At 47.9% G+C, this 14,143-nt stretch overlaps 1 protein-coding gene across 2 annotated transcripts in view; it reads left to right on the top strand.

Moving 5' to 3' along the window:
* Nucleotides 1-12,008, top strand: part of TNRC18 (trinucleotide repeat containing 18) — a 186,118-nt gene extending 174,110 nt beyond the window's left edge. For both annotated transcript variants that reach the window (XM_066577234.1, XM_066577232.1), the window contains exons 27-29: nt 3,697-3,933; nt 6,743-6,817; nt 7,879-12,008. In XM_066577234.1, coding sequence (XP_066433331.1) covers nt 3,697-3,933; nt 6,743-6,817; nt 7,879-8,085 — 519 coding nt within the window. In that variant the 3' untranslated portion in view covers nt 8,086-12,008. The remainder of the gene's footprint in view (nt 1-3,696; nt 3,934-6,742; nt 6,818-7,878) is intronic.
* Nucleotides 12,009-14,143: the final 2,135 nt, after the last annotated feature.

Below are 14,143 nucleotides of genomic sequence, written 5' to 3'. Positions count from 1 at the left end.
GTATCAAATGAGCAGACCTTGAAAGCAAATTGGGACTGTATGCAGATGAGACAATCCTATTCCTATCGAACCCATCAAACTCCTTTGCCCAAGCTATGACACACACAGATAGATTCTTCCACTTCTCCGGGTTATATGTTAACTGGTCCAAATCAACAATCCTTTATACAGAGATTGACCCAAAAAACGATCCCTGTGTCACAAGATATGGACTAAAACCGGTTTCAACCTTTAAATACCTGGGGATGTTTCTGTCATATGACCACAACAATGCAATGGCAGACAACATAAACCCACTATTAGAGAACATAAAACATAAATTGAAACGATGGGCTAAGCTGCCGCTCTCTGTGGCTGGGCGCATAAATCTCATCAAAATGCTCATCCAACCCAAATGCTTGTATATATTGCAACACATGCCAGTGAGTGTCCCCAAACGCTTTTTTAAGTCTTTAAATTCTCTAATTATAACATTCATTTGGAATTCCTCCCGTTCCAAATTGAGCCTATCAACTTTACAAAGACCCAAAGAACAAGCCGGAATGGCCCTCCCGGACCTCCGGCTCTATTACCTGGCAGGGCAACTGAGAAATATTAGAGCCTGGGTCTTAGACAAAGAACTGCCTATATCAGATAACTTGCAAAACAAGTAACAGGAAACAGCCTTTTGAGTTTTTTGGAATTCCCAGAATGCACCAAACCCACCAAACTAACCCCGCTTCATAAATTAGCTCTCAGCATATGGAAAGAAGTAAAGACACTTCAGAGATACCAGGGTGTGGTGCCAGAACTCCACCTTTGGAATAACCCCGGTTTTACTGCACTACAGTCTGTTCCAGACCCACAGTACTGGATCGCCCAGGGGGTACAAGCACTAAAAGATGTATATATAGACGGAATACTCCCCACATTCACGCAACTGCGCGATAAGCTGCAGGCCCCGCACCTCCAACTATTCAGATTTTTCCAACTAAGACACGCACTGAACTCTCAATTCCCTCCCCCCTCGGCCCGTATATCCAAATTCCCCACAATTGGCGTCCTCAAATCCCAAGGGCCCAAAGGTCTAATATCAGCCCTATATACACACCTCCTTTCAGCTAAAATAGATCTCAACCCACTCTCAACATAATGGAAACTTGCCATCCCATCCCTCACACCTGAAGAGTGGCAAGACATCTCTGAATCCCATCTGTCAGTGTCACCGGCCGTAAACAATAAATTAATTCAACTATACATTATACATCAAGCCTACCTTACTCCCAACCGTCTACATAAAATGCGTAATACCTCCTCAGATTCCTGCCAGAGATGCCGCCAACTGAAGGCGGATTTCTGGCACTTAATTTGGGAGTGCCCCCTCGTTAATGAGTTCTGGTCAAAAGTGACGGACCTCATGAACTCATTTTTACGGCCCCCACTATCCATCGACTTGGCCCTAAAGTGGCGCTGTTTGGCCTGCTGGAGGAGGAGGTGTGGCCATACTATACTCGCGTCTTTCTTGAAAGGACGCTATTTCTGGCCCGTAAAGACAGAGCCATAAAATGGATGGCGACAGAACCCCCCTCAGTCCCACACTGGATCCAAACTGTACATACTGTAGCCTCATATGGAAAAATCATATATCAAAATAGAGGCTGCCCGACCAAATTCCAAAAAGTATGGGGGGCCTGGTTGGACTCCCACTCTACTCTGCTTATCGACTGAACTCTGAAGCCTATTCTACACTAACCCCCTCCTCACCCCCTTGCACCCCTCCCACTGACAAGTGCTTGAAAACTTGTAACTTTCTCTCACCAGGATTCAGAATAAGGAAGAACAGGATTTTATTTTATTGTTTTTTTTAAAAAGTTTAAAAGTTTAATGTTGTAAATGAACAACCAAGTAACTCAAGAAGTACAGTAACAAAATCTGTGTTAATCGAAGTATAACTGATCATATCCACATTACTATGTATCGAACAAAACTTCTCTTTATTCTGTATTTCACAAATTGTTTATCAATAAATAAAACGAATTTAAAAAAAACCCCCGTCCTGCCTCATTTGCAGCAGCGCTGAACCCGCTCTTCATTCATTTTAATGGGCATTGCATCACATTTAAGAACACTGAGACGCCTGAAAATGAAACAGACAGAGCTTAAAAAACACTACATTTTAGTGCCTGTCCGAGAAGCCCCTTGAAATCAATGGTAGCATTGGGCTGCGTTTTAAGCGCAGCGCTACACGCTGTTGAACACTGGCAGCGTTAAACGCACTGTTGAACACTTAAAGGGGTTGTCCCGCGCCGAGACGGGTTTTTTTTTTCTCAAACCCCCCCCCCCCATTCGGCGCGAGACAACCCCGATGCAGGGACCTAAAGAAAAATCCGCACAGCGCTTACCTGAATCCCCGCACTCCGGTGACTTCTTACTTACCGGCTGAAGATGGCCGCCGGGATCTTCTCTCTCGGTGGACCGCAGGGCTTCTGTGCGGTCCATTGCCGATTCCAGCCTCCTGATTGGCTGGAATCGGCACGTGACGGGGCGGAGCTACACGGAGCCCCATTGAGAAAAGAAGACCGGACTGCGCAAGCGCGGCTAATTTGGCCATTAGACGCCGAAAATTAGTCGGCTCCATGGAAACGAGGACGCTAGCAACGGAGCAGGTAAGTGAAAAACTTCTGATAACTTCTGTATGGCTCATAATTAATGCACAATGTACATTACAAAGTGCATTAATATGGCCATACAGAAGTGTATAACCCCACTTGCTGCCGCGGGACAACCCCTTTAAAACGCTGCGTTGAACACTGAAGAAAGCGCCTGTGAGAGCGGCCTGAATCATACCTGGAGAAATGAGTTATAAACTCTTCCAACGCGGCATGCTAACTCTGACTGAGCGCTCTGGCGAGCTGGATCATCTCAGCTGTCCATAACACCCCTCACTGACGGAAATGACGTACGAGACCACCGGACTATTGAAATCCCACACATGCGCCTGGAGGTCGCAGCCCGGCGTGCACACCTATTAAAATGCCAAATCTGCCCAATAAAGGGCCACATCACCTCCAGACGCATGCCTGAGATTTTGATAGCACTGTGGATGATGTCCGCTGCATCATCAATGGCAGGCTGGCAGTGAGGGGGGGAGTTATGTGACGTACTCCAGGCAGCCGAGACAGTCCAGCCCGCCCACCGGACATCTTGGGCAGAATTGGCATCATAACGCTGAATAGTTTAGAACTCCCTTTTTCCAGGCAGGATTCGATCCGTGTGTTTAGCCGAGGAGTTTGAGAATGTTTGCCCTTTTATAGCAAAAATGACACAATCCTGTTAATCCGTATGATTACGGCGATATTAGACTCAGTTTTTGTTTTGCTTGGGGGGGGGGGGGTTTGTACTACTTTTTTAAGTTTTCCTTTTTTTTTCTTTCTTGCCTTCTCTCGCCGTCTCCCTATTGCCATAAGTATGTTTATTTTTCAGTCGATGAGATTGCTTGCAGGCGAAGCACTTTTTCATCGCCTCTTTATAAAAGATTTTCTTGGCATGGGGTCATCAGTGAAGCTGTTTGGCGTTCTGTATTTTTTTTCTTGCTGATGGTGTTCGCTGTGCGGGATAAAAAACGTTATTTTAATTACCGTCCATATCAAATATCCTCCCCTCAGATTTATTTTCTGTATGATGTAAATATGAATTATGCGCTTTCTATTTTTTCAGAGACGAGGAATGAAAGGTAAAGCCCGGAAGTTATTCTATAAAGCAATCGTTCGCGGGAAAGAGATCATCCGGATTGGGGATTGTGCCGTCTTCTTGTCAGCGGGACGCCCAAACTTACCGTACATTGGATGTATTCAGAGCATGTGGGAGTCTTGGGGAAACAACATGGTTGTGAGAGTCAAGTGGTTTTATCATCCAGAGGAGACCAGTCCTGGGAAGAAGCTGAACGAGTGCAAGGTGAGCGGAGACGGCCGCGGTCAGCGAGCAGCGCCAATCCTTTGTAGATTAACCCTATTTAAAGGTGTATATTTTTGTCTATTGTGTGAATGGCCCATGAAGCTGTTGTAAAACAAATCTTTAAATGCTGTTAAATGTAGCTCAGGCAAGTTTGCCGCCCCCATAGTCAAGTGCAAACAAGGTGCCCCCCCATAGTCAAGTGTAATCAAGATGGCCGCCGCCCATGGCCAAGTGCGAGCAAGATGGCCGCCGCCCATGGCCAAGTGCGAGCAGGATGGCCGCCGCCCATGGCCAAGTGCGAGCAAGGTGGCCGCCGCCCATGGCCAAGTGCGAGCAAGGTGGCCGCCGCCCATGGCCAAGTGCGAGCAAGGTGGCCGCCGCCCATGGCCAAGTGCGAGCAAGGTGGCCGCCGCCCATGGCCAAGTGCGAGCAAGGTGGCCGCCGCCCATGGCCAAGTGCGAGCAGGGTGGCCGCCGCCCATGGCCAAGTGCGAGCAGGGTGGCCGCCGCCCATGGCCAAGTGCGAGCAAGGTGGCCGCCGCCCATGGCCAAGTGCGAGCAAGGTGGCCGCCGCCCATGGCCAAGTGCGAGCGAGGTGGCCGCCGCCCATGGCCAAGTGCGAGCGAGGTGGCCGCCGCCCATGGCCAAGTGCGAGCGAGGTGGCCGCCGCCCATGGCCAAGTGCGAGCAAGGTGGCCGCCGCCCATGGCCAAGTGCGAGCAAGGTGGCCGCCGCCCATGGCCAAGTGCGAGCAAGGTGGCCGCCGCCCATGGCCAAGTGCGAGCAAGGTGGCCGCCGCCCATGGCCAAGTGCGAGCAAGGTGGCCGCCGCCCATGGCCAAGTGCGAGCAAGGCGGCCGCCGCCCATGGCCAAGTGCGAGCAAGGCGGCCGCCGCCCATGGCCAAGTGCGAGCAAGGCGACCGCCGCCCATGGCCAAGTGCGAGCAAGGCGGCCACCGCCCATGGCCAAGTGCGAGCACGGCGGCCGCCGCCCCCCATGGCCAAGTGCGAGCACGGTGGCCGCCGCCCATGGCCAAGTGCGAGCAAGGCGGCCGCCGCCCATGGCCAAGTGCGAGCAAGGCGGCCGCCGCCCATGGCCAAGTGCGAGCAAGGTGGCCGCCGCCCATGGCCAAGTGCGAGCAAGGTGGCCGCCGCCCATGGCCAAGTGCGAGCAAGGCGGCCGCTGCCCATGGCCAAGTGCGAGCACGGTGGCCGCCGCCCATGGCCAAGTGCGAGCAAGGTGGCCGCCGCCCATGGTGATGTGCAGACAACAGGATAAAAAAATTCTACAATGAGAAAATAAAAAGATTAGAAAAATGGAAAATGTTTCTCTATCTGGATTTAATTAACAAGTGCTGGTGATCCGAGGCTCTATTATCCCTCTGGTCTATGCCTAATATCAATCAGCATGGGGCGGGTTATTAATCGTCTTGTCTTTGCAGTACTCGACCATACGGCTAGCTTACCTCATTGTTACATTAAGGGGAATCAGTACGGAAAGTAGCAAGAGGGTTTCGTCAAATGCATTAAGCGCTGTGATGAAACTGGTTATAATCCGGACCTCCGGAGGGAAGGCAGGAGCTCTCTGCTGCCCCGGGGGCTATGTGTTAGTCTCAGCATCACAATTAGTAAATGAATCGCCTTAGAATGCTTCAGTGAGTTTCAGATGCAGACAAATGTCACTTCTACTAGAGGCGACAGAATGAGAGAGTGCAGCAGATGCCACTACTGGGGGAGACGAGCAAGAGGGGGGTGTGCCTGGTCAGGAACACACTGAAGATTTGGCCTTCGGTTCTTCAAGACCAAATTTGAGATCTTTGCCTCTAACGTTCATGCCGTTGTCAGAAGTTAATGTGGAGGAGAGGGTGATGTCTAGATGTGGATGGGGTGCTTCACCGGTGACACCGTTCGCGATTTACCCAGAATTGAACACAATTCCGTATGGTTTGCTCTTGGTTAGTCTACCATTTGTTGTTCAACAGTACAATAACCGAAAACACAAGTCCAGCCTGAGTAGAGGTGTAGCATTGCCAGATCCTCTTGTGTCCACCGTTCCTGACCAAAGTCCAATACAGAGAGCTTGGAGTGTGTTGGATAGAGTAGGAGAGATGTGGCCAACGAGCTCTCTGCACACACTGGCCTTTCTCTTCTGTGAAGTGGTTGTACCACAATTGCAAGTTGTCCTACCCACAGGGATATCCACAGGATAGGGGATAACTAGCTGGTCTCGAGAACGGGATTCTTGTGTTACCGTTATTGTACCCCCCGCAGTGAGTAGAGAGCTCTGGCTCTCTGTTCACTTGCAGTGGGTCTGGGAAGATACCCTAGTGGTACCCAATTGGGTATTTCTATCAGCCCCATTGAAATGAATGGAGCAACAACTGCACATGCTCAAACAGCACTCCATTCTCCGTGATGTCACTGCGGAGGAAGAAGCAACTCCTGCAGTGATGGGCAAAGTGGGACAGGGATGCGTTTTGGGTTTTTTTTCAATTATGTCCTAGAAACTCGAGCTGTACCCTAAACTTAGTTAGCTTTGCCTTTTCAATAAAGCATACCTTTAAAAATCGCTCCATACGATTCCCCGCAGCGCATGCATGCGGTCGTTGCCTCCTGGCCGGCTGGACTGTTGTGCTGCCCGGAGGCCTCTGCATAAGTCCCCCCCCCCACCACCACAGTCCTGTCCTTCAGGAATCTGCTGTTCACCAAACCACAAATGTTACATTATATCATAAGTTACTTCACATAAAGTGCATCTTATGTGTTTATTTGTATCCGGTTTTATATACTTCTCTCTGCTGTTTGTTTACAGAACTGGGATCCACAAGTCAGTAAGGGAAGAACACCTTGTCTGCAGATCTCCATCCAGAGGAAAGACTTTATGGAGGTACAGTAAGTGGGGAACACCAACACCAAGTACTCTCGTCTTTACACTTCCTCCTCTTCCTCTACAACCAGTTGTCTAGTTTATCACAATTTGCCCCATGGTAGAGTTGCGTAAATCCTTCCGCTTACCATTTTTAGTGCTTCCAATACATTAACTTGAACTAAAGTTTCATTTGCTGCCTAATATACCTGTATAAAGGCCAATTTACCCGGGGCCGATGATCGCTAAAAGATCACTCAAACGACAGTTCAGTGACAGCTTTGAGCAATCATTTTGCATAAACTACCGTACTAAGTAGCTACTCCACTACTTAATAGCAATTAAGTGTGCAAAATGAAGCCCGAAGTAGTTAATAGCCCCAGGGCTCTTATCTGCACTCAGATCCTTTGTTCTCCAGCGGGAAACAATGCCATCAGCACTACCTGTGGAGAACTGCTGATAAGGCTTTAGCACGATTTTTAGGTTGGACTGAATTTAACTGTCAGCTGGCAGTGCGCGCTGGGCATGCGTTTAGACACAACGATTATCGCTAAAACGATCGCCTTGGTTGTAACGTTATGGCTGATGCTCGTGTATTATTGTTAATTTCTGACTGCTGTACATGGGTGGCGGATAATCCCCGACAGGGAATACTAGTTAACCAGTACACAATCTGATATTGTTCTCCATGTTGGAGTACAAATATTACTGATTGGCTTTTAGAATGGAAGATTAGCAGCCAATCTGCCAATGTCTGCTGCATGTTATTGTATCTTTAGGGTAAGTTCACACTTCCTGCTGTTCTTATGGTCAGAACTGGACGCAGCATCCTGACCATAAGCAGGAAGCGGAGGAGCAGCTGGTGTGGACAGCGGCTCCAAAGTACGGGGGCTTAGACTGCTGAACCCCTGTCCATCATCTACTGATGAGGACAGGTCATCAGTTAGAAAAAGGGCAGAAAACCCTTTTTAAGAAGGTTCATTAGTCTGAGACTATACCTCCAAGCCGTCCACACAGCTCTTGCCTATAATGGCCAATACAGTTGTACCTTCTACAAATCCCTTGTGTTTCTTCTGCTGCAGCGGGCGTTGTACCAGTCGTCCCACGTGGATGAGAACGATGTCCAGACGGTTTCCCACAAGTGTCTGGTTGTGGCCCTTGACCAGTACGAGCAGATGCTGAGAACCAAGAAGTACCAGGACAGCGAGGACCTCTACTACCTGGCAGGAACCTACGAGCCCACCACAGGAATGATCTTCAACACGGATGGAGTGCCGGTCATCTGCTAGATGCAGCGTACCCCCAGCCGAAGACTCTCTGACAATCATTAATACACTATAGTCTGAGTACAGCAGGTTTTTTTTAAATAACCTTCTACAGAAATAACACTATAAAATATGTACATGAGAAGATGGGTCTAGGAGGAGGAAAAAAGGTTTTATTTTAAATACGTTTCACCCTGCTGAAAGGGTTAAGAGTCACTTGTCCAAAGTTTTTAATTTTGTTTTGTAAACATTTTTGGTTAAATATTGGAAACGTGAGGCAGTATTGGTTAGAAGTGCAATATCCGTTCTATTTTCTACAGTCCATCATCAGCGAGTATGTATGAGATACAAGTGCAGTGAGACTGCGGGAGCGCGAGCACCACACCGTACCAGTAGGCAAACGCGAAGCACTTAAGACGATATAGAAGATAGACGCCTCCCGTATGTCCAGGGAATGGGAACTATATTTTAGACCTAGTATTTCAGATCTTGGTACCGCTATCTGGACCAAACGTTGCTCTAACAGCTAGATGGTTTATACATATATACTGTAAATAAATATTTTTTTTTAGATTTTAACCGGGAGCACCTGCACAGAAAAACATTTCACACCAATGTATTTGTACGCCACGTATTTGCATTTATGTAATGTGTGAAATTTCATCCCGATATGCTGCCATACAGTGCATAACTGCATTCCAGGAACTTCACACCACCCTTTCCCCATAAAGAACAATTACCAATCTTTTCCGACAATCTTGGGATGAAAAACTTTATTAAGCGGGTGTGTACACATACACACGGTTCATTACCTTTCTGTGTCTTGTTTTCATAAAATATATTGTAGCTCACAGATTTGTGTTAAATACTTTAACACATAATCCTTTCTATGCCTAACATTTACTTTAAGGGGTTATCCCGTTGTAAACTATTGATGTCCTATGTAGATCGATGGAGGTGCATCTCCCACGAATCCTCTTGTGGGGTTGGTGTGCTCTTGCATAGAAAGCAGACAGCTCCGTTTCCAATGTAGTGGCCAGGTTTTGTATAACAGGCAAAGTTCCCATTGAGGGAATGATCTGCAATGCTATGCCTGGCCACTGCATTGGGAATGGGGCTGTCTACTTCCTGTACAAATCAGCTCAGTGCACCAGTGTGCCCACAATAGCCCATCAATAGTTTACAACTGTACAACCCCTTTAAAGATTTTATTTTATGACATTAGGTGTCTGGTAGAAGATGGTATTACTTACTAAGCAATAGAATTGTCTGAAATAATCCAGTATATACAAGGTGAACTCTGTAGGTTTGTGTAGTTTAAGGGGTGAATGGGAATTTTTCTCTATTTTCACCTCTTTTTAAAAGGGAATCAGTCAGCAGATTTAGGCTGGCCTGTCATGTCAGCACAAGCTATGGGCAGAGACCCTGAACCCAGGGCGGAGCCACTAGCTTTGTGTGGTAGTTTATTTAAAATCAATGTTAAAGGGAAGGTGTCATCAGAAAATGATTTATCACATTTTTGTGTTTTTTTTAATTATTTTTTTTACATTTTCAGTCACAATCTATATTTTTCTAAAATTCTTAAATCCTGCATTCTCACACGGACCGCAGAGCCTAATACTAGTCTGTCATTGTCTGTTCTCTAGAGAAAGCTTTACAGCAGTCATCTCACTAACATGACAGGCAAGATTGCACTGAGAGGGGACACCTAGATAACACAAGACCCTCCATTCACTATAGGTGATGTCACAGCTCACCACCTCCCCTCCCTGCACAATGACCACAGAGCCTAATACTAGTCTGATACTTCCTGTTCTGTAGAGACCTTCTCAGCAGTCATCTCACTGACATCACATGCAGGATTACACTGAGACGTGACACCTAGATGCAGATAACACAGGACCCACCATTCACAAGTTACAGCTCACCTCCTCCCCCTCCCCCTCCCTGCACTCTGACCACAAAGCTTAATAAGAGTCTGATACTTCCTGTTCTGTAGAGAACTTCTCAGCAGTCATCTCACAGACATCACATGCAGGATTACACTTAGGCTGGGTTCACACAGGGCGGATTTGCCGCGGCTTTGCCGCACGGCATTTGGCGCTGCAAATCCACCCGCGGCCGCTAATCTCGGGATTAGCCAGCCATGTGGATGAGATTTCTCAGAAACCTCGTCCACACGGGACGGCCAATCCGCTGCGGTAAGTCCAGCTGAAACCGCGGCCGCAGCCGCGGTTTCAAAAGATGCAGCATGTCTATTTACCTTTCCTTTTTTGTTTATTTTCGTCGCGGCCGCGCGCTCCTCTATGGGAGCGCCGGCCGCAACGGAAAAGCAAGCGGCCGGGCCGCTTCAAAGCCGCCGCGGCGGTTCTCCCGGCGGAAATCTTGCGGGTTTTTGCTGCGGCCAAACCGTGAGATTTCCGATGGGAATCCGCCGTGTGTGAACCCAGCCTTAGAGGTGACGCCTATATAACACAGGACCCTCCATTCACTATAGGTGATGTCACAGCTCACCACCTCCCCTCCCTGCACACTGTTCACAAAGCCTAATAAGAGTCTGATACTTCTGTAGAGAACTTCTCAACAGTCATCTCACTGACATCACAGGCAGGATTACACTGAGAGGTGACACCTATATGTAGATAAGACAGGACCCACCATTCCCAATAGGTTATTAGCTGTGACTACCTGTCCCCCTCTGTACATTGACCTCTGCAGGGGTCACAGAGCATGTCTAGAACAGTCTCCATACAAGTCAGTCCCCTCCTGTCCATTGTGTGAGTGGCCCATGAAGCTGCTGTAAAGCATATCTCAAAATGGTGTTAAATACAGCTTAGGCAAGATGGCCGTCCCCATAGTCATGTACAGACAACGGAAGAAAGAAATCTGCAATCAGGAAATAAAAACAGATAACAAAAAATGGAAAATTTCTCTCTATCTGGTTTTAATTAATAATAAAACTTTTTGGTGATAAAGTCCCTTTAAGTAACTGCAGCGCAGCTTCAGCTCTGAGTCTCGGTATTCGGTAACTGCCGGCAGCTGGTGAATGTTGAGGCCTACAGAGCATTAAAGGGGTTGTCGGATCTCAGCACTTCCTAGCTGAGATTAGAAATTCGCAGCTGATTTCCCAACCGCCTCGCTGGGTTTTACGGCAGCAGTAGAGCGCAGCAGGCTTACTGTCTCCGCAACTCTTATTGAAGTGAATGGGCATTATGGAAACCGCATACCACAGTGCTTTACTACACTGTTTCTGTAACTCCCATTCACTTCAACGGGACCTACAGGAATGGCGTAAGGCTTGCCGCGCTCGATTGTTTCCAGAACATCCAGCAAGGTCGCCGGGAAACCAGCTGCAGGTTTCTCATCTCGGCCAGGAAGTGCTGATATGGGACTACTCCGTCGGCGGAGCAGGCTACCACCGCCCGGCTCTTGCTGCAGCCGCCCAACGGTGGTTTTAAGACGACTTCTACGCAGGCAGCAAAAAGCTGGTGACAGATTCCGTCTGCAGTGTTGTATTCACGCCACCTCTACACGAGTGGCCGGAAACCTTTTCTACACTTGCATATCACTGGACCCTTGTATCTCTCTTGTGCCAATAAAGGTGCCAGTTGCGCCTGGTTGCCTATGCTTTTAATTGGAGACTGTTTGTAGAGACTCTATAGAAGATTTATGTAACCAGTTAGTAGCAGAATCAGACTGGCCTTACATCTCTTTATTTTCATATGGTTGCAGATACTTACAGTTTATATGTGTAGCAGTACACAGCGTTGATTTGCATGTACAAGATACTGTATATGCATGAGGAAGAAACAAGCGATTGCACCACAACAATTGTTACTGAATGTCAGCATACATAATGTTTAGTAAATACGAATTCCTTTTTAGCCAGATGATACCTTGTTGTAATTCACATCCGTGGTCAGATAAAGCTAATGTGATTATTTAAACGTGTGCTTGTCAAAAAACTAAACTAATGCCTATTGTTCTATTGATTGCACATAAGAGCCGTGCAGACAAGTGGGATGTGACCACATGTTGTGTATGTGAATGCGGGCGCACCGCAGGGGCACTGCTCACTAAAACGCTAAAGACGGGCCGATGATCGCTTAAAGATCGCTCGAACAACAGTCTGAGTGACAGCTTTGAGCGATCATTTTGCATAAACTATTAAGTAGCTACTCAGCCACTTAAGAGCAATTGCGTGTGTAAATGAGCCTTAGATGAAAGCAGGTAATAGTCCTAGGGCTCTTATCTGCATTCAGATCCTTTGTTCTCCATGGGGAAACAATGCTATCAGTACTCCCTGTGGAGAACTTCTGATAAAAGTGAGTGACGATTTTTAGGTTGGCCTGAGTTTAACGATCAGCTAGCAGTGCCTGAAAAGTGCACGATGGGCGCACATTTACACGCACCAATGATCGCTAAAACAATCGATTAGCGGGGTTTTTTTTGTTAGTGATCATCGGCTGGTGTAAATGGGCCTTAACACGAACCGCAAGGTTTTGGGTTATGTTTTCTTTTCCAACTTCATTAAAGGGTACAATAAGGTGCAGGCGCAACGCCGCTGGGGAACTTGTAGCTTTCACTGTAGGAATGTGAAGTGATATACAGATATGTACTTTGTTTCTAAACCCGCCATATCCTGCAATGTGAACGAGCAGATGTGCATCCGCTTTATTACACGCGGATTTGGCTTTGGGTTAAGTATGTTAGCAGCACCTGGGGTACCGTGGTATTCACCCTTTTACCCTTTCAGTTTAGATCTGCTCTTCACTGTGGGGTCCCCGGGCCGTTAGCTGCTGAAGTCCAGGATGGTTTTAGACCAAGTGTGGCTCTGGGTAAAATTAAAGGGAGCCTGATAGCAGTTTTTACCAGCAGCAACCCATAACAGAGCTGCAATGCTGTTGGCTCTCCTTGCTACACTTTTGTTATGAATGCTGGTAAAAGCAATGCAAGTTGATAAGTTTCCTGTGCTGCTTCGAAATGAGGCAAAGCAGCCGAGTAGGCGGGTCACAGTCTCTGCTCGCTGCTCATTTACCCCATCGATCGTGGATAATATACTAGGCGTCATTCACGTACTGCTGCGGCGTTTTGTCTACGGACACATGGTTGGTTGGCTATGGACGCATGTGCAGACAAACTATCCTTCATGGGCAGAATTGTAGTGCTTATCTGTGCATGCACCAGTAACCGACCTCATGGCCAACATGAGGCTCAACAGTGCATGGATGACTCCTACTATAACATCCACCTGAGAGGGGCAGCTTATGTCACCCATCGGACCAACAAGATGTTACTGCAAGGTCTGAATGGGTTGCTTTGGCACCCAGGGGCTTGCATATGGTCTGGCCTATAAGACCCCCCCTCTGTCTGAGCTTCATAGGCTTTATAATATACTGCTCTACTAAAGTATAGCAGTGTATTAGAAGAATGATAAAAGATGGTGATATTGGTATTAGTGTATCTTGACGCCACCGGAAGCTAGGGGTTTGACAGGAGGAACTCCCCTGTCACATCCCTAGTTTTCAATAGGGTGAAGGCACAAAGGTCCTAACAGCGTGTGGATAGATTTGTGCAAGAAATGCAGCCTTAGGCTGGAGGATACTCTTCTTTTTAGCCTTAGATTAATACCTGTAAACGCTGACATTTTTGTGCTGTAACATGGCAGCATTTGCATGTAATAAAGTAAGGCTAACAAGCAAAGTAACCCTCAGCCTAACCCTCCAGGGCAGGCACAAATCAATGCGGGTGCTGCAGTGTGTGTGCTCCATCCCGCCCATGATTTCAGGCATGCTTACCACCTGCCCGCTGCCTCACGCCTCGGTCCCGGTGGCGGCCGTCTCTGTGCTCCGTGACGCCCACTCACAGCTCCCAGGGAAAGCATATTAACGTCACTTTGGCCTCCCTGCTGGGGCGCCGCTGGGGAAGCCAAGCTAATAGGGTGGCACCCGCTTATATGCCTTTTGTAAAAAATCTTTAGTGCCCTTGTAGGACCTGCAGCCGAAGAAGCTGTGCAGCCAATCAGGTACAGGGGCTGTCACACACCCCCACCCCCTGTCAATCTTTGCTCCACCAGGAATTC

The sequence above is a fragment of the Eleutherodactylus coqui genome, chromosome 8 (assembly GCF_035609145.1).
Source record: "Eleutherodactylus coqui strain aEleCoq1 chromosome 8, aEleCoq1.hap1, whole genome shotgun sequence".
NCBI lineage: Eukaryota > Metazoa > Chordata > Amphibia > Anura > Eleutherodactylidae > Eleutherodactylus > Eleutherodactylus coqui.
The sequence above is the reverse complement of the archived record's forward strand: the minus strand, read 5'-3'. Positions and strand labels throughout refer to the sequence as shown.